The 25,936-nt window shown below is 31.7% G+C and overlaps 1 protein-coding gene across 5 annotated transcripts in view; it reads left to right on the top strand.

The window, feature by feature from the left end:
* LOC138705886 (phosphatidylinositol-binding clathrin assembly protein unc-11-like) overlaps window positions 1-25,936 on the top strand; it is a 276,393-nt gene that overhangs the window by 170,075 nt on the left and 80,382 nt on the right. For 4 of the 5 annotated variants that reach the window (XM_069834618.1, XM_069834620.1, XM_069834619.1 and 1 more), the window contains exons 3-8: window positions 8,706-8,781; window positions 9,113-9,124; window positions 18,911-19,013; window positions 21,477-21,685; window positions 23,470-23,576; window positions 25,567-25,608. In XM_069834618.1, coding sequence (XP_069690719.1) covers window positions 8,706-8,781; window positions 9,113-9,124; window positions 18,911-19,013; window positions 21,477-21,685; window positions 23,470-23,576; window positions 25,567-25,608 — 549 coding nt within the window. The remainder of the gene's footprint in view (window positions 1-8,705; window positions 8,782-9,112; window positions 9,125-18,910; window positions 19,014-21,476; window positions 21,686-23,469; window positions 23,577-25,566; window positions 25,609-25,936) is intronic. The other variant, XM_069834617.1, reaches the window with a different exon arrangement.

Below are 25,936 nucleotides of genomic sequence, written 5' to 3'. Positions count from 1 at the left end.
CATTGGCCCATGTTCTCAGACTTGTTAGTAAATAGAAAAGTGTACTTTCTTCTAGTGGTTTGGCATAGTGTATTTAAGTACTGATTTAATTTGGCAAAGAAAGGACTATAAATCACTTCAGAATTTTACTTGAATTCAGTATTTTAGGAGAAATATAATAAATACTTCATTTTTATACATTTAATTAATACTGAATAATGTACTGTATACATTTTGATTCCCAAAATGTCTAATTTACGATTTTTCAGCTGCAGTTTCGAAGGGATGCAGGTAGGGAAGAAGGGAAAACTCCAGAGATACACTGCAGTGTACACAAATTCCCTTCAAACTGCTTAATAAGTTATTGCATAAAATGTGAAATAATGAATGTGTGTGTGTGTGTGTGTGTGTGTGTGTGTATATATATATATATATATATATATATATATATATATATATATATATATATATATATATAGCTTCACTTTATCGTGGGTTTCTTCTTTATATATTCACTGCTATATCCTCTGCAGAACTGAATGAAAGAGATTCATTTAAATCTTCGTAAATGTTCTGTAGAAGGATGTATTTATCTTTCTATTCGTGATTCCAGTTGTCAAATAGAATTGAGATTAAGGTTATGTTTTCATTGTTATTTCATACGTAAAAATGCATAGGGTACCTTTGAGTTAAACCATAAGTGAAATGATTAGAAAAGATTTCCTTCCTCCCCCCTCCCTCGTGCCAATTTTGCCAATTTTGAGTGTCAACTTCCTACGCATTTGTACATAGTTGATTGATAAACAAAATAGAATTTCTATTAAAAAAAATGAATAAATAGAAATAAAAAAAAAAATAATGATTTGGTCTGGATTCCCCCTACTCCCCAGTCAATGTTAGGTTCCTACTCCAGATATAGTAGAAGAAAGTCTTACAGAGTTCTATGAGTCTGTCAATGTGGAAGATTTAATTTATGAACTCAAAGTCCAAACTCATTATGCCAATGATATATGAGCTCACTTTGGAAACTGGATTCTCTCATATACCGTAAATCCACAACACAGACCTACCACCTTACTTCCTTTTGAAGGAATAAGTCATGCTAAAACTTTAGTCACTTTTAAAAATCCATTTCCTTCGACCAGAATTGAATCATATATATTTCAACAACTGTAAGTACCAGTGGTGCCAACTTATTTGGGCTCGTGGGGCCTGAGCCCACCCATAATTTGTCGTTTTATCATTGTTACTTACGAGATTTATCTTAACTTATAACTCAAGTGTTTGAGCCCACCCAACGTTTTAAAAAAGTTGGCACAATTGGTAAGTACCTAATCGAAAACTTTACGTGGTAAGTTTAATTATTATACAAGATTTCAGTTGTTAAAAGCTGTAGCTTTATTATATTATTATCGTGTATATCTTAATCTAATTTTTTAATGAGTAAGTTCCCTTATAACATGCTTTATCTTTTAGATGAAGTGCAAAATTTCATTTGAAAAGAAATGATTTTATGTTTTCTAAACATTTCTTGAAATTTACGCTACTGTACATTATTTTGTCTTCCATAAATTTTACAGTGCAAAGCAAGTACATATTCATCGCAATGTAAGAATACTGAATTTAATTTTTTCTTAATCCATTTTCCAAAAAATACTTATTCTTGTCCCTAGTTCCGACAATAATGTTTAAAAAATTAATCTTTTCACTATACAAAAATTAATCCATTTGGGACGACATAAAATAAAATTGTATTGAAAATTTGTATTGAAGATAAAATTTTAGGAAAGGTTAACATATTTAAATATTTAGGCGACAATTTTTCATATGAACAAGAAAAAGATATAAATTTAAAAACTACCAATTATGTAAAAGTCATTCATATTCCCCCCCCCCCTCCAGAGCCAAATTCTGACTGCGCCACTCTTTATATCGATTTTATTTTATGTCTTCTCAAATGGATCCGTGTAATCTGCGTATGTCAACTGTAAAAGACTTCTTATTTAAAAAAAAAAATCACATTCCCTTGCTTGGTCTATATAGGAAATCAAAATGAATATTAAACTATAAAGAAATTAAGGTAAATTAAACCCCCTTTTTGGTATTTGTTTCGGAAATTTGTCATTTCAGTCCTTATGTATATTTTGTAATCTATTCCAGATGGCCATTTCTGATAATTATTGTTTGTTTCTCTGCATTCAATTCCTGCACCTATTGTTTTTGGATACTGTACCGCTACTCTCTTCATGAAAGATGTGTTTAAGAGGCTTGGAATACCTACATCTATTATTCCGATTGTAACCTTAGCTGCATTGAAAGGATCAATTGCTCTCCTGAAGAATCACCTATATTCAAAATCAAACTAAGTTCAGTAGCATTCTTTACTTTTTTGTAACACTTACCTTTCTAAAAATAGGTATATTTTCACTAATCTCAAAAAATATATATATATTTGCAGTTATGTACTTGTAGGCATTTCATTGTTAAAACAAAATCAATGGTTTTTCATGAACTTGTAAAAATTTCTATGGTTAAGTACTCTTTGTCCCTTGTGGCAGCTCACGAATGGTGAGAAGATGTATAAATTTATTTTTAAAAATTTATGGAAATAATATCAAACCACCTCTACTCTCTCCCCAATTTCTAATCCACTTATCTTTACTTTAAAACTTGTTTATATAATCTCACTTTTCATAGTTTCCCTTGTAGCAAAAGAATTGTATATCTGGAATGAAAACATTCTCGGAAATTATCGCAATGAAATACCTTTTTTTATTTTTCCATTACAAGCCTATAGCATCAGTTCAAATGTTCCCTTCGCTTTTAAAATGGACTAATGTTATCTAATATTTTAAATACGTATAAATTCACTTTGATGACATTAAAATACTGTCTGTTTCTTGTCCAACTACTTATTTCGATCCTAAATACATAAATATATTTTGAAATAAATAGCTTATATCATTGTATGAGTGTATGAATAGTAGGCACTTCAATATTTACACTTCAAAATTAAGAACATATTAAAGAAGGGGAATATATCGGTACTCTTGAGCATTTTTAGGTGTTTTTGAAGTACTGTATTCTAGAATCACAGGCAGCCATGGAGAGCATCGGAAAATATAAGGCTTTCACACATAAGAAAAAATTAAGATCATGGGATGATGAAATTAAGGAGATCATAAAAAATAAAAACATAGCTTATAGAAAATACCTTCAAACAAAATCCGTCAATGATGAAATATATTATAAACATAAAAGGGCGATAGCTAACAGAGAAATTAGAAAACGACACAGGCAATCATGGAAAGAGTTTATATCTTTTTTAGAAACTGACATTTATAAAATGAAACCCAATACATATAAAATTTTAAAATACATGAACAGAGACATAAAGGAATCCGCCAAGATAAACCCTTGCCCCAAAATAGAAACATTCCTAGACTTTTACAAAAACTTATGGAACAATCCTACTTTTGATTGAAAATTCTGGGACACAAAAAACCCAGATGAACAATGCATTACAAAAGAAGAACTACAAGAAGCATTAAAGAAGACGAAAAATAGTAAATCACCTGGAGAAGATAACCTAAATTCAGAATTGTATAAATATGCAAGAGATCTATTTCAAGAAAGATTACTAAGATTTCTAAACAGAATATATCTGACTGCCACTTTACCGGAAGAATGGAAAAATAATGTAATTATTCCCATATATAAAACAGGAGATAAACAGAATGTTGAAAACTGTAGAGGGATTAGTATCCTCAACACATGTTATAAGATATTTAGTAGGATTTTAAATGAAAAATTAAAAAAAACATGCTGAAACTTTCCTTCTGGAGTGTCAAAATGGCTTTAGAAAAGGAAGATCATGTGTAGATCCATTATTTAGTATCAAACTATTGTTAGAAAAAAGAAGAGAATTTAATTTAGAAACCCATATAGCTTTTATTGATTTTGTGAAAGCTTTTGATAAAGTCCGAAGAGACCTTTTATTCGACATATTACAAGATAAAAATATTCCAAATTTGCTATTACAAAATATAATAGAAATCTAAACAGACAGCAAAATAAGTGTCAAAATAAATAACTGTATATCCGAAAGAAAATTAGTTAATAATGGAGTTTGACAAGGTTGTCCACTATCACCAACTTTATTTAATATCTATATAAATGTAATTATTTCAAAATAGAACCAAATCTACACATCAGGAATCAAAATAACCAGTGCTCTAACATTAAATACCTTACTCTATGCCGATGATCAAGTCTTAATTTCCAATTCAGAGGATAATTTACAAAGAGGATTGTATACATTAAATAAAATATTAAAAGATTTTGGGATGGAAATTTCAGCACAAAAATCATGGCATTTTTAGGACAAGACCCAGTCAGAAGTAAGATAATACACAATAACCAGTGCCTCGAACAAGTGCAAAATTTCAATTATCTGGGTTGTGAAATATCTTATCGAAATGAAAAAGATGTGAACAAGAAAATTACCAAATTTACACAAATTCTAGGAATAATAAACAATACATTAAAAGCTAAATTAGTACAAAAATCTACAAGAATAAAAATATATAATACACTAGCATTACCCTCCCTTTTATACGGAAGCGAGATTTGGACATTAAAGAAAAAAGACATGAACAGAATCAAAGCAACGGAAATGAAATTTTTCAGGAGGACCACAGGATATACTCTTTTAGACCGAAAAAGGAATGAAGAAATTTTAGAACAATTAGAAGTAGAGTCAGTAGAAGAAAAAATCAGCAGATACAAATTCAGTTGGCTAGATCATGTAAGAAAAATGGAAAATTCAAGAATCCCAAAAATTATGATGCAATATAAACCTAGAGGACATCGTCGACCAGGAAGACCTTTAAGAAGATGCTAGATGGGGCCGAAACAGGTCTAGAGAGGCCTACTTCGTGAACGATGATGATGATGATGTATTCTAGAAAATTTGCAGAAATAAATACCTATTACACTTTCTCTTTGAAACAAGCTTTATTTTTTAAGTTGGTTATTTAACGACGCTGTATCAACTACTCGGTTATTTAGCGTCGAGGGATTAGTGATAGTGAGATTATATTTGGGGGAAACCTCGGAAAAAGTCCAACCAGGCAATCAGCCCAAGCAGAAATCAAACCCACACCTGAGCGCAACTCCACATCGACAGGCAAGCATCTTCGCCGACTGAGCTACGCCATTGGCTAACAAGCTTTATTATTTACAACCAAGATTATATATAATACAACATTTTCCTCATTTGTTATGTGAATTTCAAACTTGGGGATACTGTCACATTTAAACTGGAAAATTAAAAATTGTGTATTTATATATAACAGATAAGCCCAAGTTACCTATCCTATGATAGTAATTCATTTCTTAAATACATTTTTATTTCCTTAACTAAAAGTTATCTTTCAGAGATTTATAATGTAAAAACGAAACACTAGCTCGTTTTTTTTTTTTTACATCAATCTAAAAAGCAGCTTGCGCTTCCAACTTATATGGCCATGGGGCCCAAGCCCACCCAGTAATTCGTATTATTATTATTATTATTATTATTATTATTATTATTATTATTATTATTAGTTGTGAATAAGTTCATTTAGGACTACGCAAAGTACTTAGACATTTCTTTGCCTTTCTTTTTGTCCATAGTTCTGTCATTCTTTGACTGTGGGCTTCTTTTCTCTCTTCAGTACACGTTGTTCCAGTCTTTTTCGTCGGTTTTTCCTCTTTGTCAACTTGTCATTTTATGAACTTTGATTCCAAAGAACTCTTTGTTTAAGATGTCTTCTTGTTAAAATGTTATGTTTTATTTAACGACGCTCGCAACTGCAGAGGTTATATCAGCGTCTCCGAATGTGCCGGAATTTTGTTCCGCAGGAGTTCTTTTACATGCCAGTAAATCTACTGACATGAGCCTGTCGCATTTAATCACACTTAAATGCCATCGACCTGGCCCAGGATCGAACCCGCAACCTTGGGCATAAAAGGCCAGCGCAATACCAACTCGCCAACCAGGTCGACTGTCTTCTTGTGTGATTCCTGCTATTTTAAATCATTTTTTTTATTTCGCCAATCCATTTAAAAGTATCTGTTTGTGCTTTATTTTTATTTTCATAAAATTCAACTGTTTGTTTTGTGAATTTGTCGGAGTTCATTCTTTTGATGTGTTCGTAATTTTTTTTTTCTAATGTCACTATGAATATCTGTTTCTTTTTCTTGTTTACTTTTCAGTCTGTATTGTTTACCTATGACTTTTAGGCCTAAAATTGTCCTTAAGATTTTGCATTCTGGTTTAATGACGTGTTTATAATGTCTTAGTTTTGTATGTTTGGATATACACTTTTAGTGTAAATATTTTGAGTGAGCGAAATGCTGTCTCCATTTTTTTGGCATCTAATTCGTTTGCTTTTGTTTCAACTCCATTTTCCTAATCATTTCACAGAGATATATTTTGCATTGTGGGAGACTCGTTTAATTTTACTATATTTGATTTCCATATACTTTGGTGCTTTCAGGTAACGTGTTTTTTTTTTTTAAGGATATCTGGAGACTGATTTTCTCCGCGATTTTTTTTAACCGTTCAATCTGTTTTTGAGCTGTTGTGATGTCATGAGGTAAAATTGCTAAGTTGTCTGCAAATGCTAAACAATCTATCTTCAATTTTCCTCTGCCTAATGTGATTGGTTGATTAATTTTGAGGATTGTTTCTTGTTTACACCACTCTTGTATTACTTTTTCAAGGACATTGGTGAAAAGTAATGGAGAGAGTCAATCTCCTTGTCTTACTCCTGTTTTTACTTCGAAAGATTTTGAAATTTCCCCCATAAACTTAACTTTAGACTTTGTATTTATTATTATTATTATTATTATTATTATTATTATTATTATTATTATTGTTATTATTGTTATTGTTATTGTTGTTGTTGTTGTTGTTGTTATTTATGAGTTTTATTTTTTTAACTTATAATTCGTGTTTGAGCCCACCCAATGTTTTCCAAAAGTTGGCGCATGATGATGATGATGATGATTCATGAAACTGTTTCTGATTTCATTCATTAAAGCTCTCAAAGGTTTTGTCTTCAACTGGGTCTTGATAGTCTCATGTATAGAGATTATAGTTAATTTGGTCCTTAAATTAAATGGCCCTCTGTCTCTTGAGTAAGTCTCTATTGCTCTTCAGGAGACTTGTATGCTATCAGCACAGAACCTGACAAGCCACCGGTTTTATAATATATCTAAATTACTATCCATTTGTAAGTAAACAAATTATGTTTGATTCTTATCATGAAATACTACACACAATGGCAAATAATGAGAATAGGAATCTACCTTTCAAGAGAGATGATTATAGCGATGTGATTATACAAATCAATTCATGAAGATTTTCCTCTTCACAGCAGTTTTAATTGAAACAGTGTAATGATTCTTCTTTGCACATTAATATCCTTTTGCTTCATATTCACTTTTAGTTTGTACCAAGTTGTTTTCTCTTTTGATTTTGTTTACATTAGCTTGGCCTTCACATGCATTCCCATTAGTTAACGAAAAAGCTAACATTAAATCTGATACTAAACATCTGTCGACTATACTAACAAAATAGAATGAACTAAGTTTTGTACTGGTCCCCACCATTGCATCGTGGTCTAAGGCATCCTGTCAAGCTCTCGCGTTACGGAGTGCACACTGGTTCGAGTCCTCATGAGGGAAGAAATTTTCTCATGAAATTTCGGCCAGTGTATGGGACTGGTGCCCACTCAGCATCGTGATGCACTTTTAGAGCTATGATAGTTAGCAAAAATCCGGTTTCACAAACCAGCTATAATGGCTGAGGGAGTGATTGTGTTAACCACACGATACCTCCATTCTGGTTGGATGATCGTCCACCTCTGCTTCGGCATGTGGACGTGAGGCCAGCAGTCGGCTGGTCGATCTTGGTCCTTCATGGGCTATAGCACCACGGATTTTTTAAAAGTCTTGTAATGTGTCTCATGTCTTGGACATTACTGATGATTGAACTGATTAACGCTTAGCAGTTTGTAAAAACTCTTAGTGGAAATAAATCTGTTGTGATTATGGATCTAAATATAAACTAAATTATATCCATGTAGCTTGCATCCATGTGCAATTTATTATCAAAACTTCTAGTTTATATTTTAATATCATAAAACAAGATTTACAGTACATACAGATATACACAATATTTATATTGAAGTTTCCTCTTTGTAATAATTATATACCGTAAAATGGGGTGACTTGATATGCTGGGGGAGGGGGGGGCGCTTGATACATTTTGTTGTTGTTTCATTTCGAAACATCAACCTACAAAACAAATCAAGTTCCCCAGCATATAAACAGGGTGATTTGATACAGTGGAGGGACTTGATACATTTTGTTTCGTTCCTAAACATCAACCTACAAAACGTATCAAGTCCCCCAGCATATCAAGTCAGCCTGTTTTACTGTACTCTTTTTTTCTATTTACTTTAATGCTCATACTTTTTGTCTTGTTTGAAACAGAACAATATCAAGAAAGCTCTATAAGTGAAAATATGTCTGTAACTTGTAACAAATTAATTGTCTGTGTAATTAATGAAAGAATTACGAAAAATTTTCGAAATTTCATGTCTAATATCACTTTTTTCATTCTCTTCCCTGTTTGTACGAAAGACTGACAATATTTTATTCTTTTATTTTTGCAGCGGTTCACACAGTACTTAGCCTCAAGCAATAGCACTTTTCAGCTGAGCAACTTTCTAGATAAAAGTGGAGTACAAGGTATGTTGAAAATTGGAAGTCATATATTAATTGCCTTATGTTACATGTATGCTTTTCAACCTTATTTTGTAATTGAAATATAATTGAATTCAGGAGATTGTTTTATTACTTAATTTTTTATTGAAATACCGACAGGTGAACTAGGTTCAGAAATCTGTTCATTAGTACTTCATTTGATATGTGGGTATAAATACAATTGAAATGAAATTTAAGTCACTTAGAAATAGCCTTATATTTACTTAAATTATTTGTGTTAAAGACAATAATTTAAGTAGGATTATTCCAAGTTTTGAAACTGGATTCTTTCTTTCTCTCATGCCATGTGCATTAGGTGCCCGTGTTGGTGAGTACGAGAAACAGCTGTCGTTTGTCAGCTTTACCTACTCCTTATAGCATGAACTATACTAGTAAAAGTTGTAGAATTACAGTAGTTGCATTTCTGAAATGCAGGTTGCATGTGTTACTTGCATTGAAAAAGATTAAAATTCTTCATGTTCTGCATTTCATAACTAGTACAACACCTTGAATAACATTAAGAAGTGAAGTAAACTTATATTAAATATTTTTTTCCAAAAAAAAAAAAAAAAAAGAAAAGAAAAAAAAAAAAGAAAAAGAAAAACAGCATGTTGAAATTTGCATGCTTCTCTGGAATTCGATAAAAATTGCGACGTAAATTGTCACACATTTAATATCCCTTACACATATGTAGTTACAATTGCATGTTAATGCTAGGAAAGTTTTTCTTCAGGAGATAGATCATCATGGAGCACAATTCTTAACATAAAACTGTAGATTGACATGCTATGGGACAACTGAATTGTGTGCATTACTCGCACATAATCCAAATTTATAGGTGGCTTTATACTGCATTTTGAAGCTACAACACTACTACACAACGATAATGCTTCCATCCTATAGTACAGTATGTTTTAACTACTTTAATATATTTCACTTTTGTGTTACTGGTTATCTGAAGCTAAAAGATGTTTAACCCCTTGTTAGTATGAGTAATTGCTTGTATGAGATTGTTATCAATTGTATATAATCTGTTATTTGAAGGGTTCAGAGTCAAAGTGGGCCAAGCGCCATTTATTAAGAACAGAGAAAGCAAGGGTTAAAGTTAAGTGAATACCATAGTTTAATGAAGATTGACATATCATTTAGTGTTTGAATGTGTATATTTTATATTACTTGCTATATGTTTCCATTGAATTATGATAATAACTTCATTTTAACCCTTGTTTTCTACAGTTTTAGTAAATGGCACTTGGCCCACTATGGTTCTGAACTCTTCATTTGTATCTTTACATTAGATTGTCTAGTTCTTTCTTTATTAAGAAATAAACAAGCATGTTTCGTGTGCTCCTGAATCTGTTAACACAAAAATTGTAAGTTATGCCTCATTAAATTGTTTATTAATTTTATTACTAAATTGTATCAAAATATTAACGCAATCTTCTAACATCCTTATCCTTGTCACCATCAGTAATTTTGGATTTCATTATTGAATCTTAACAACCATATTTCAATAAGCTGTTAAATACGAAAATGAAATTCAATTACGTTATCCAGTATGTTTTCCCATGTTGATTTTGTGGAATGAATATAAAAAAAAAATGAATTGCAAGGATGTAAGCGAAATTATTCATCTTCTGTAAATTGATAGGGAATATCAGTAATCAAACTGAGGTAGGCCCTATTCACTTTCTTCTTTTTACTTTTATTTTGCTGGAGGCCTGTGTTCAAACCCCGATGGATGAGACCAGCAACACTTGTGGTTGCCAAAGACTGTATTAGAAGCAGATTTATCACGACCCTCTATTTACACTGCCGTAATTTCATTTCTTTTATATGTCGTAACTTTATTATCCCTTGAAAAGACAGTGCGAGACCATGGGATAGATAGAGTACATTGCTAACCATAGTATTCAATCAATATAAGTATTGAATAACAATGACACTCATCATTTGTCCTATCCACACACACACACACACACACACACACACACACACACACACACACACACACACACACACACACAGAGGACAATGCACTTGAAACTAACACCTTCAGTATCTCCTATATTGTTACTGATATCAATGAACTGTTTTCGCTAGATTTAAGGTCATGTAAGAGCTCAAATCTAGCCTATAGATGATGAATATTAATCAGATAATCAGGTAAAAGTATTTTTAATGAAACAGTAGCCAAAGTGTAGCAGGAATTAAACTAAACAAATAATAATAATAATCATCATCATCATCATCATCATAATAGCAGCGTTTACTGCATGTTTATAATGCAAATAGTTAAGTATTGCTATTAAACTTTTATCACAGCCAAGTATATACAGTCACGAAGCAAGTTGTTGATGGTACTAGGAACAGTAGACTGTCGGTACTATTTCGCATTGTCTGTAATGAGGTGATAGCGATCCTAGTGGTTAGCAACTATCTATATGGATGCATATTCCCTACATATTGAGCTTCGTGACTGTATATACTAGATTGTGATTTTATCTTTCAGATGAAATGGCTGTATGATATAAGAAAAACAACAGAAAGTGGTGGTTATTTTGTTTACTACAATAACAATAGAAAGTTAAATGACTTCGATCTCTGTCTGTTGGATCGCATCTTATGGCTGTGTAACTGCCTGCTCATTCCTCTTTCTTAGCATTGAGTTTCACACAAATAGCTTACTACTGGTTTCACATGGAGCATTGTTAAGTTTCGATGCTAGAGCGCAACAAGTAACTGCGGCTGGTTTGGCTGTGCTAAGTGTGCAGAGTGAATTATAATTTTTAATTTGAAATCTTAGAAGCAATTACAGTGTATTTAAATGATTGTTTATTAATCATATATATGATTTTTTTTTATTTAAAATGTATTGGAAGTAAGAAATATTCCAGTAAAATACGTTTCATTTAATGTTGTTTTCTAAACAAGATTTTTTGTAAGAGATATTAAACTTGGTTTCCTGAACATACCAATATTACTATAATATATTTACAGTGGTGGAAGTTTTTCCTATTAAGATATTAATTAAATTAATTTCTTGTCATTTTAAGTGTAACTTAGATCATCCATGATCTTAAGCAACAAGAAGAGGAAAGGATCAGATACAATATCTCGTAAAACACATCGAATTATAACTTAATATTTCCAAATGTATGGGGTAAATTATCTGTTTGCAGTATTTTACACAGCATTTCTTTTCGGGGAGGGAGGGATTTTTTTTAATAAGCGTATAATTTATCACACTTCGAATAAGCCTTTTTTTATATATGACGATTACTTTGTGGTAATACTGAATTTAATGAAACAGTAGCCTAGTGTCCATATAACATTTCCATGGATTTGAAGAAATTTATATTTTACAAGCAGGAAGTTACCACCATATTGTCGTCAATTTGAGTCGTGATTTCCAATAATCTTTTAGCTCGGTTACAGGAAATAGGACATTTCTTCGTAAATATGTTTAAACTTGTTGAAATTCTTATATCAGTTTCAGACTTTATTTTTATTACGTTAATTGATTGTAATAATAATTTTAGTAAAGCAAGTATACTTGTATAATTGTATTCATATGATAGAAACCCATAATTAGAACTTGTATTTGGATGTAGTATCGCTTAGAAAAAATAAAGTTTTAAGTTCAGTATTAATATTATTACATATTAAGCACCGCAGAAGGATCCGGACAAGCTGGGCCATCGTTTCTCTAAGCCCTCGTCTCTTCTGAACAATAGTTATTTTAAGGTACTTTGCATATACTGATAATGTTAATAGTGGTGGGCACTACCTGCCACCTAGCGGCGAAATAACTTTTTTCATTACTCGCATATAAGCACTGTGCTGATTGAGCAGGCAGTGTAAGCAGCCACAGCATGCGATCCAGCAGACAGTGGCTTCGATAGATACAGTGTTTTTAAGAAAAAAAGACTAAATAACAGCTGAAGATCCTTATTTAATTTCCATAACTATTACTGTCTACTTATATTTAATACATTGTACAGGTATTAATATTTACACCTGAATTAAATAAAATAACATTACATCACCATTGGACTTTGGCATTTATAAAATAGCCCAAGCTTAGGTCTGTACTAGTTGAAATTATCCTAAGTCCGATATTATATTGTCATTTCCGTAGTTCGGTTTTTTTTTGGAGTCACTTTTTTGGAGCTCGAATTTCAAGTAGCAGATGAGCAGTTCTTTGATATCAACAGCGTTCCCTGATAACCCTGAAAATGGTTGGTCTGTCCAAACAGGATTTCATTAGGGAAATGCTAATTCAAATTTACGAAATTTATCCACTTCTCTACATACTTTTTAGAGGCAATAGCATAAACACACTTTCAGTATTACAAAAATACCTACTTTTATTGAAGCACCAGTACTTAAAATCCCAGACGTTGCTAGCTATTACTGTGCTTACAGTTTCAGCAATATCTTACTGGCATATAATCGTGCTTAAAATTTCAACAGCATCTTATTGGCATCCCTAATATTGTTTCGAGAGGACAATGAGTTAAACATATTATGAGATATGACATTGTTGCAGAAAAAAGAAACATTTTGTTTAAATTTTCGAAAATGATGATCCCTGTTATTATATTCACGATTTAAAATAAAATAAAATAAAACAAAATATGCATTTCAAGCAAAAGAATAACAAGATATTCCATTTTTATTGTTGCAATACTTCTGTTTTTGGATACCAGAGTTAATTTCCGTACCAAACCTGTTTCTTGTAAACAGCAGTGTTACCTTGACTTGATTTCTTCCACACTGTTGCTATTTCGCATCCCATTTCCGACAGTGAGACGAGTACTACTGGTAATTTATTATGGAAGGGAGTTCCTGAATGTATAAATACGCATTTGTTTATATTTTAATGTAATAATTATTTGAAATGCAAGGTCCTGCATGGGGGTCACTTTGCACATCTTTAACAGCTGCTATGTGTTCAATTTATGTTTATTTGAAGTAAATGTTTTCGAAATACATTCCATTTCCAATACATCTATTCTCGGAATTTAAGAATTTTTGCCATAGTTCGTAAAAGGTGGCTGTTTATAGGAATATTAATATTTTAAATATCCTTAATATACTGAATAATAAAGCTGTTCTACCATTTACAAAGTGTGTGTACCGTAATTTTACAAATGATTGCAGTACTGTAGCATTATCTGTACTTATCATAAATCAAACAACATTGTGAACTCTCTTAAGATAAGACATGACGTTTCTGCTTTTGCCCCTTCCCCCCTCCAGTGTTTCGGTTGTAAGTCATGCATTCACTCCTCTAATAGTCTGTAGTCAGATTTCATCTGTGATTTATTTCGTAGTAAACATGTCTTACATATGCCACACATGCATGTGTTAGAATTTGTAAATTGCAGCTTTCACATATTTTTAGTGTAGGGCAATTCCACGAGAAAGTGGACATACACATGAAAATTTAAAATATACGCAATCTGTATGTAAAATATATCAAATTGTAGGTAAATATATGTAGTTTCATGTTCACAAGCGGGATTAACAATTATTGGGTTTTCATATTTTTTCACGAAAATTTTCTCCCATGTCACTAATAGCCTGTTTCCTCATTGTGTATATATATATATATATATATATTAAAAGGTATTCATTGCATATGAATTGACAAAGAATGTTTATTTTTGTTTTGTTTACATTCCTTAGACATTAAAGGATCTAAAAAAGATTTTTTTTTTTTTTTCACTGCAGAACATATATTTTATATTAATGACTTTTCAGTAAGATGCTCTGTGAAAAGTAATTCCGTTGCCAAGAAATATGTTTTTTTTTTTTTTTTCTCTTTATTAGGCACCTTAACAAGAAAAGTAAGAATAATGAACTGTAGGATTTTCTAATTATGTTGTGGGACAAACTTGTAGGATTTTTATTAGAATTTTATTTTTCTTTATTATTAGGTTAATGGGGGCAGCCGGGTAGCTCAGTTGGTAGAGCAGCTGGCTACGTACTGGAAGGTCCGGGGTTCGATCCCAGGTGGTGACAGGATTTTTTTTCTCGTTGCCAAACTTTCAGAATGGCCCCGAGGTTCACTCAGCCTCCTATAAAATTGAGTACCGGGTCTTTCCCGGGGTAAAAGGCGGTCAGAGCGTGGTGCCGACCACACCACCTCATTCTAGTGCCGAGGTCATGGAAAGCATGGGGCTCTACCTCCATGTCCCCCAAGTGCCTTCATGGCATGTTACGGGGATACCTTTACCTTTTTTTTTTTTATTAGGTTAATGGTGGTAACAGAATAACAGTCAACAATCACAGAATTGCAAATCATAGTAACAGAATTACATCAGGCTTCCCAAAACTTTCTTATCATTCAAATCCATAGATAATACATTGTTCTACTTGATTTCTATGCTCCTTGGTAGCATTTCTTAATATTCAAATTGGTTAGGCTTTATTAACATAGTTCATTGTATCTCATGAGATCACATATTATCTCAATGGTATCTTGCAGATTGTTACAAGCAAATGTGTAATTTTTAGGACTTGTTTTGAGTGAAGACGTTACAATATAAGAATAATTTCAATTACAGGTAAGTTAACAAATTGCAAGCCTGAATAGAAAATTTCAGTTTCATGCAAATAAACTTGTCTCGTTTTCATGTTCATGTTATTTACAGATTGATGTTAAAAATGCCTCTAACACCAAAAGAAAAAATGAGTTATAGGGAAAAGCTGAAGAGAGACAGAGTAATATAATAAAGCAAAATAAAAAAAAACAGAATTCGGAAGAAGATTCGTATAGAGAAAGTATCTCAAAAAGATAAAACATATTAAGAAAATTAACAGAGAAAGGGTCAGAAAACATAGAGAAGCAATAAAAAAACCCAATGGAATCAGATGGCAGTCCAAATAAATTACTTCAAGCTATAGGAAAAACTAAACAGAGGATTTAAAAGACATCTTCCCAAATCACCAAGGAAGAGGAAAATTGTAATAAAAGTTCAAGCTGATGAAGAAGGAATAATAATAAAAGATAGTGCTGCGAGATGCAACTGCAATGAAAAATGATGTAGTGATTTTCAGTAAACATAAGTCACTAATTGTTGTTAAGTTAAGAAGTTTGAGAAATTTCCTTACTATATGTAATTCCGTTACCAAGAAATGTAATTTCGTTGCTGTACCCTTAATAAAAAAAGCATGTATGGAATTTGTTGATGTTCTTTTATTACAAGACAAACTTCATTACACTAGATAGTCTTATTTGTATGGCAAAACATTAACATTTTAACAAATGACTGTAGATTCAGAGAATTTTTATGTTAAATGTAAAGGTAAAAAATGCGGGTCTTTTTTTCTGTAATTCTGTTACCAGGAGTTTGACCACAATTATATAAAATAGTAAAAATGATTCAAAATTTCTTAAATGATCATAAGATACAGAAAAAAAAATTCAGTATCATCTTATGCTATTAATATAATTAATAAACTGTGCCAATTGAGCATTGAATATGAAAAATACCCCTATAATTGTGATTCCATTACCGTGGAATTGCCCTGAATTCATAATTATTCACTAAAACCTTATCTGTAATTGAAAGATTTCTGAAAAATTTTAACACCAAATAATTTTAGAACTACATACTGTAATTTATTACTTTTAACCCGTAAATAAGTATATCACAACGTCACAGATTTCTAAATGGTCATCATGCCAACCACGAAAATTAATGAATAAAATTATTTAACATGCAATATATTATTGTATTGAGAAATAAATATAGTGAAAAGTTATGTTAAAAAAAACTCTTCACTGAAAAATTAGTATGATAGTAACTATTAATTTATTAAATCATTACATTTTGTTGTTTACCTCCATATACTTCCTTTATTCCGTATAATCTCCTTATGTAAAACAGTTCTTTACTGTTTTATCTGTATCGTAACATTTGCAGACATTGTTTTCACAAGAATTATATTAAACTCTCACTTTTCTTATGCCTTCTTTTGTGTACATAGTCATTTAGCTACCAAAACATTTAAATGTTTCCTGTAATTACCAAATATAATTTGTATTGATGTCAATCACTGTTGATGTTGTGCTTCGCTTGAAACAAGGCAAAAGGGTGCATGCAGATACACTTGTGTAAACCTTTTTGTATATATATTTTTAAGGGGCTTCGGAACATTTTCTCTCTCTGTTAAATTTTCCTCAATTCATGGTCCATTTTTTCAGCATTTACTGTGTGAAGAAACCTACATGTTTTTATTACATGTTCTGATAGTGTTTTTTTAACATGAGTTTTTTTGTAATTTTATTGAAATCATCTGAGATATAATTTTTAATTAAACACTGTAAGTTAAAAAGAGAGTTATTCAGTTTACAATTAAATTTTCTTTTTTTCCTTTCATAATAGGCTGTTTCATGCCCTCTTAAGTTTTAATATGAAATATATATAGGATTATTGTGCAATCAAATTAGTCCTCACTCAGGTTGAATACTAGAATAGGGTGACCAGACGTCCTCTTTTGTCCGGATATGTCTTCCTTTTTAGGCCTTTGTCCGTTGTCTGGGCTGATTTAAAAACAAGAAATGTCCTCCTTTTCGTAATTTGTATGTCTGATACGTATTTTGAAATTATGTGATTTGACGCCTTTTTCAAGTAATTTTTCTGTAGGTCGACAGAATATACTCTTTGCCAACGATCATAACTTTCTTTGCATACAAAATAATATTAAATTCACATTTTGTGTGGTCTTTTTATGTATTTTGATAATAATTATAGTTTCCTTGACTTTCATATGTACGAGTAGTTAACTGCAAAATAATTTTATATTATTAAGTTTTATCATAAGTATAAGTAATAAAATAGATAAATAGATGACGTAATTTTTGGTATAATAGAGGCCTAAGCCTAAATTTAAATAGGTAGATATTTTCTGTCCTCTTTAATGATTAGTTCCCTTGACTTTCACATGTAGCTAACTGTAAAAGCATTATTATTAAGTTTTATCGTAATTATTTTTGTAATATTAACATACTTTTAAGTATGATATAAGCCTAAATCTGTACTGTAAATATTTTGTAAGAAAATAAATATTGATATAATTTGTAGTATAATATAGGCCTAAGCCTAAGTGTAAGTACGTATTTTATCCTCTTTTTTTCGAAGAATGTCCTCCTTTTTGAAGCTTTGTGTCCTCTTTTCTATCGATATGAATCTGGTCACCCTATACTAGAACAAATATATTTTATGTTAATTCCCTATCCTATTTATAGAGAATTTTATAAATAAGTAGTGTAATACAAATATATAATAATATAATATTCTTACACAAACCTTGATTAGTTTACTAGTTAGTTAAAATAAATTGATATTATTAGAAAATGTTTTCAGGTTATTCAATATTTAACTAAATAAATATTTTATTCGCCATAATATATGGTTGAAATGTTTGAAAATTTATGTGAATATTTCTAAGACAATATCTACGTTCATTTCACTTCAGGTATAGGCCCTACCCAAAAAAGAACATAAGTCGGTACATAGAACTCAACCACATTACTTCAGAGAGTAGACATATACTAAAGTTCTATACAAGCTAATGTATATTCTTGTGAAATTATTAAATATATTAATTATTGCAGCAACACAGTCCATTATCTATATGTTGTATTATAATGGAATGGTTAGACATTTCATAGATACATAGGAAATGTGTATGACAATAGTTGAAGAGTCGTCCATATGAGTATACTGAAAAGACTACTTCGTTAAAGTAGTTCTTATAATCTCTCACAACTGGCAGTACAGAAAATATTAATTATGGTTTATGTGCAATAACATAAATATATAGGTAATAAAGCTATTTTACACTTTTAACTAACATTCTTATGTAAGCTGTACAGGATGAAACTGATTCATTTTAATAACCACAAATATTTAAATGAATTACTTGAATTCTGTCGTACAGAATCTCATTAAACACAGTGTTGATTTTGTTCTTCAAAGTCTCTTATGATACAGCCATTAATATTCGTAAAATATTAAACATTTGTTCTGCCTTTTTTACATCTATATTCTATAAATATAGAGGACTATAAAACACTCATTTTCTTTTTTTTTAACAGGTTATGACATGTCACCATTTATTAGACGATATGCCAAGTACTTGAATGAAAAAGCGTTATCTTACAGGACTGTGGCCTTTGATTTCTGCAAAGTAAAAAGAGGGTAAGAATATTGGCTGTTGTTCTGTATTTTATTTTATTCTCATTTACTTCTGAACAGATGCATGAAAATTAGAATAGCTGTATATCACAACACAATTAAGATATTACTAAGCTATATATTGACTATATCGTAATACGAGAGATGCACTTCAGTGATGGACAGGAGACTCAAAAAGTTCGTATAAATGTGTGTTCCATTTGGCCTTGTTTCCGAGTTACAGCTGAGTGATTTCACTAAACTCTTTACCATACCCAGTACCTCTCGACCTGTTGACTAGTTACAGGTTATTTTAGGTAGTTTTCTTGACGAGAGTGTTGATACTGTGTGCTGTGTTACCTGTGATAATATTTATCCAAACCTGGAAATGCAGGCACATTTTACTTATGAACTTGTCAAATATAATTCAGCAGACACAAGATGTCTATATGCAGATCACTTCCCAAGCAGGCATCTTTCAGACAAGAAATCATTCCAGCAGTAGATTACATGGTTGCATACGAGATGCGGGATAATTTAAAAGTCTGATACTAGAAGGTGACGTACCAGTTTGTGTTCGAATTGTTAATCTCTAATATTAATAAATACAGGTACTTACGGATGATGATTTTCGTCCAAGAGTCAGTTTTCGTGCTTGGGTCCTGCAGATGCCTATTGCCAATTAGTTTTATGTCCGTTGTATTATTTACAGATGAAGCTGGATTCACCAGAGATGGAGTCGTCAGTTTCCATAACTCTTATCATTGGGTTGAATAAAATTCAAATGTTATTTGTCAATCATGGCACCAGCGACAATTTAGTATCTGTGTATAAGCAGGAAATTGGCGACAGTTTAATCAGACCTATTTTTCTTGTTGGACAGTGAATAGGTCACTCATATGTACATTTCAATTGTATAAACTATTGAAAGACGTCCCACTTGATGTTGTCACACGACGTTTATGTAAGACAGTGCACCAACACATTTTAGCTTAGTAGTCAAAAATTTCTTGAATGAGTAATTTCCTAACAAATGAATAGGTATTGCAAGGCCTACTGACTGCCTTGTTCGTGTACTAGATTTAAATTCATTAGATTTTTGTTTGTTGGGCCACTTGAAAACAATTTTTTTTATTGATAAATACCCATTGCCAACATTGAAATACTTCAACATACGAAAGACGACTACCAAGGAATCTGACAAATAGGCTACCTGCTATTTTTTAACGAGTGCAGCATTGTATAATACGATGACTGCAGGCTTGCATTTATGTTGAAAGTAGCTTTTTGAGCACTTTCTATAACGTTAAGCTGTTCAACATTGTTGAGTACAAACATGACCCTAACTTGGAAACAGAATCAAATGGGACACATGTTTCGTTTCATTTTATTTTATTTCAACAATTAAAATTTGCATATAAAAGACATTTCGGGATTAATAATGAGAGAAGTTATATTATTGGGCTGTAGGAAATAGGTTAATTATTTTCGATAAATCCTTCCATTATCTAACCGTTTTGATACATTAATGAGGCAGACTGGCAGGAGGAGATCTGTGAGAGCTTCTTCTAAACGAGGGAGAAAGCAATGGTGAGCTGTTCAGAAGAGGTGTGTACATTGGGCTTTCGTCATTAATGGTGATTAGAATCACAGAATTTCAAAGATGGGCTCTATCTTCTTCTTCAGATGATCAAAAAGTGAGGATGAGAAGGGGTTCCTACTCGTTGGGGCCATTTCAAACAGCTAATCTGCTTGACTGACCCAGCACTTAGTTGTTTGCAATGGCCTCAGCAAGTAGGAACCTCTTCTCATCCCCAGTTTTTTATCACCTGAAGACAAATTTAGAGTCAGTCTTCGAAATGTTGTGATTTCTTTCTTGATCACCAGAAATGGAAAAAGTCTAATCTACACCTCTTCTAAACTCTGAGAGCTTGCTGAGAGGAATAGTCGACCCAGACAGACAACTGAGAATATCGTCTGATAATGAGACAAACCCAAACAACTTTGACAATTTTTTGTCACCTTCCAGCTGTATACTGTATGAGGTACTTACAGAAACAAAATTCTGTTCCTGCCATTAATGAATGCAGTGTAGTGCCTAGAAACAGTAGGTACTGGTAGTCTCCAAATAACTTGGAATTTATTATTTTTAATAACGAATTTTGCATATGATCGTTTTATTTTGACATGTAAGAAGACTATTCAGCACTTACATTCAGACTCTGTTCTTGAGTGGCACACCACTGAAACTAGCGGGGAATCTCCAACAACCAATCTCCCTCTCTCGTGAATAAATTTTCATCTTTGCAACGAAAGATTCAAAGTGAACAATATTTTACATATTACTAAAATATCGTATTATGGACAGATACTTACCAATGCTGCCTGTTTCGACTTTATTAATATTCTTATTGTCGTTTCATCTTGTGCCATCGAGATGTTTTCTTTCGAGATAGGTTTTATTTGAAGTTACGACGTTTGTTTCAGGAAGGAAGATGGAACTCTGAGAACAATGAATGCAGAGAAATTACTCAAAACACTACCAGTATTACAGAGTCAGCTGGATGCACTATTAGAATTTGATTGCACAGCCAACGATTTGACCAATGGGGTCATTAATATGGCTTTTATGTTGTTGTTTCGAGACCTTATTAGGCTTTTTGCTTGTTACAATGATGGCATCATTAATTTGTTAGGTAAGAATGGAATTAAATTTTGATTGCATTATTCATATTTATTGATTGACCTTAATATATATTTCTTATCCATTATTGAATATCTTTACCCAACTTTTATATAAAGATTTATATTGCAAGCATATATATACCTCTAATATTTAGTACAGTAGAGCTGAGTGTTCAATTGTTCAGAAACATAGAGATTCGCTGAGAAGTCATTTACATTTGCATTTAAAATGTATTTTTTTCTTGTTCTAATTCTTTTGAAAATCGTGTAGTTTCTTATTGTCATTCTTGAGTTAAAATATACGATCATGTATCATAATCCATTTTCTAATATCAAATATTTTCCATACCACCAGTATAATTCTGTAAGAATACGAGATCTTACAAATTAAGTTTCAAATCGTTTACTTTTCTCCCATCCTTTCTCCCCTCTCCATTTTCAGTATCTCGATGTGAAACCAAAGTTCATTATTTCAGAGAAGCTAATTACAAATTCTGAAAGTGTTTAAAAAATAAAATAATGTGATGAAATATAGTGTATGCATCAGGTTTCCATTTCTTATTCAAGTTTCAGCACTGAAATATTTTCCTTGTTAATAAAATATAAATCAAGAGAAGAAGGAAATTTTAGAAGCTATGCAAGAAAGACAACTAAGAGATCAGTGGATAGATCGGGCAGAAGTTCGAACCTGAAGTATACTTGTGAAAATTCAGGATAAGATTAGTTCTTAAATAAACTATTTTATTTGAAATTAATTTTAATCTAGATTTAATTTTGTTAATGTTTAAAAGCTGAGCAAAACAATTACATTTTTATTGTATTTGTTATGATTGAATGTATTGAAAGAATTTGTTTTTGTCAAGATGATGTTGATGAACATTATTTTTTTCAGTTTAACAATGTTCTGTCGAATATCAATTATGAAAATTATTTTTCATAATTATATGCAATTGCATATTTCTGTTGTCAAATTTTCGAAAACACAAATCATTCCAGATAGGCTTCTGTCCTTTAGTTGGCATACAGGTCGTTTAATGTTTGGTGTACAGTAAATCTTAAATGCATTCTAATTACTAATATATTATTTTTAATTATTGGTTATTCTAGTATATACATAAAAAATGTAATATATTTGAGTAGTTAGGAAATCTTAGCAAGGACCAAGTTTTTTGCATATTTAAAAATGTGAATTTGTTATTGTTGAATAGTCTCTTCGAAATTTACCATTACATGTAGGTACAGAGGTGCTTATTTACATTTAAAAGGAAGGAAACAAGATTATGTGTACTTACTATATGTCTATAAGTTTAAGAGTTTCTGTACACCAGCGTTTTTTTTTTTTAACTTTTTTTCAACATGTGGCACACTAAATTTGTAATTTAAAATCCTGTGGTACACTCATACAATGTAAAGGTGTGGTTCCTAACCAGGTTTTTTTTTTTTCTCAAAACCAAGTAAAATGCTACATTTTTTTTTTTTTTTTTTTAATCGGTACAGTGTTCTAACTTTACTTATCTGGCAACCCTGTCTGTGCGTCAGTCATTCTTTTCTGTGCCACTCTCATATACAGTGTTTACTAAATATTGACTTGTGTTACGTTTGCTGAAAGTTGACTTTTGTAGACTCACTTTCTTACTACTATTTTAACTTCTATTTTTTTTTCTCGTGGCATACCACCAAATCATTTGCAGCACACCAGTTGAAAATAGCTGCTATACTCAACGTTTAGCAGGATCTGCTTCTTTAAAATGTTGAAGCTGATGCTGTTTTCTCATTGTTGAATTCTTTCTTTCAGAAAAATATTTCGACATGAACAAGAAGCAATGTCGAGATGCCCTGGATCTATACAAGAAATTTCTTATTCGAATGGACAGAGTAGCAGAATTCCTAAAAGTAGCAGAGGTATGACGTTACTCATGTAAGGATGTGCGTATTAACATCAGTACTCCTTATATACCATTTCAAAAATTAAAAATTGAAGACCTTTCTGGAAAAAAGATATAACATCAAATTAATGAAATGAAACTTACGTGGAAAAAGTAATTTTGAAGCATTCATTTATAACAAATTATTGCATCCAATAAACGTGTATCCTTGATTAGTCAAATGATTCTGCTAGTAAATATAGGCCTAACGAAATATGCCCCTGAAAGTATTTTCCTTTCTCCTGAATCGTGAATATCATGGGTGCTTGTGTAAAGGGGATTAAGTCAAATTGTAAGATATGTAAACTTCTCTCTCTTGGTACTGAACTTAATCCCTTTGTTACAAAATACGGGGCACTGGAACTGCAGCATCAATGGAAGAATGACTTAACTAACCCCTTTAACACTAGAAAGATGTAATCATGGAAAGTTCAAATCTGTATTTACACGATTTTAACGAATTCATACTCAATTCCTTTTACACGAGCACCTGCATTGTTGGTTACACCCTTATTCCGGAGAAGTCTTCAACTTAAGAAGATACATGTATATTATTATTTTCTAAATGTAACTTTGCCTTTGAAGAATTTACTTTCTCAACCTTTTGAGAACACAAAAACAAATGTTAAAACATTTATATTCTAAATGTTACTTAACAGCACTACTTAAAATAGAGTAACATACCTGAGAGTTACTGTACAGAGAATTTTCCTCCACAATAATATGCCATAATCACTTGCACACATTTTCGTATTCTCTAAAGACTTAACGACGTCAGTAAGCCACCAGCATATCTCATGTGGCAGGTGTGTGTGCCTGCTGTTTCAAAGCTGCACTACGTTGATTTAATTCCCACTTGATGATTACTTGTTTAGATTTTTTCAGAGGTTTTCCCAACTGTAAGGCGAATGTCAGGTAACCACGTGACTAATCCTTTAATATGTGTTACTCTATTTAAACATTCGGCATTTTTATATATTTTAATTTGTTTTTCCTGTATCAGTTTTGATTAACATTAACAGCCTTCTTTGGTACCGGTATTTAAAAAACGGGTGCATAAAGATATCCATAGGTACAAAACTGGTCATGGTAGTTAATATTTACTGTTGTTTCAGATTGTAATGTGAAATGAGTATAATGTGATCACCAAATTGCATTTCACTAAGTTATATGAAGTATATTATTTTCGTACAAAAATACAAGGCTTGTCCAGAAAGCATCCAGGCATTAATGTAAAAATGTAACATATCTAGCAGATGGTGTGTAAACTTATAGTCTCCTTTCTTCCAATGGCGATTTTGGCCTTGGGAAAAGTCAGAAGCTACAGGGAGTCAGATCTTGGCTCTGGGCGGCTGACAGACCTTTGATGAAATCTGGGTCATTGTTGGCAGTTTCAAGTAAGTCCTATGCAACTTAGCACGAAATTTCTTCTGTTCTTGTGACAGGAGTCACAGCCCGCAGCCCGCACATGTTTAATATTCACAGGGTTTTGACAGGTTTTTTGCTGGTTGAAGGCTGTCAGAACGTGGATTGCTTTCAATGGATTCCTAATCATGTTTGAAGCGTAAATACCACAATTTTATCTGGGCTTCAATTATTGAATTATTCCCAAAAACTCCCTTAATCATTCAAATAGTTTCCATTGACTAATGCCTAAGTTGGAAACAAAACTTAAAGCAGATTCACCGATTAACTCAATCATTGTGAATATAATAGTTGCACAATATACAAGATCACTCAGTAGCATCTTACTGACCACTAAGCAGCCTCACAGGAAAATTACTTGATGCAGTAAGACCCCCTCTATCTGATTGCTAGCTTGCATCAAGGCTGTAGGACTCTGGTCTCGGAATATTCAAAATGGTAGGGTGTTTCCAGACAGGCCCAGTATTATAGAAGTCAGAGAAGATTAATTATAAAAGCATAATTAATATCATTGTGATTATAATTGTTATTCTCTTTTACAGAATGTTGGAATTGACAAAGGAGATATACCAGATCTCACAAAGGTATGTACGATACATGTAAAATACTTGCAAGAAATATATTTTACCAACCAGAATAATCTCTTTTTTTGTTTGTGTTTATGTTTTTTATTTCGGAAAACGTTATGATTTATTTATTTATTTATTTATCGTACAGCATGTTCCATTACACAATGTAATATGACATACTTTGGTTATCCTATTAGCAATTTATAAATATTTTTTTAATTATTTACAATACATTAATTAATGTTTTAATAGTTCGGACAAGTTCATAGTTCATGGTGATAAATAATACTAATATACTTACTTACAAATGGCTTTTAAGGAACCCGGAGGTTCAATGCCGCTC

This window comes from Periplaneta americana, chromosome 9 (assembly GCF_040183065.1).
Source record: "Periplaneta americana isolate PAMFEO1 chromosome 9, P.americana_PAMFEO1_priV1, whole genome shotgun sequence".
NCBI classification, from domain to species: Eukaryota; Metazoa; Arthropoda; class Insecta; order Blattodea; family Blattidae; genus Periplaneta; species Periplaneta americana.
Note: the sequence above shows the minus strand (reverse complement) of the source record. Positions and strands in the feature narration are given on the sequence as shown.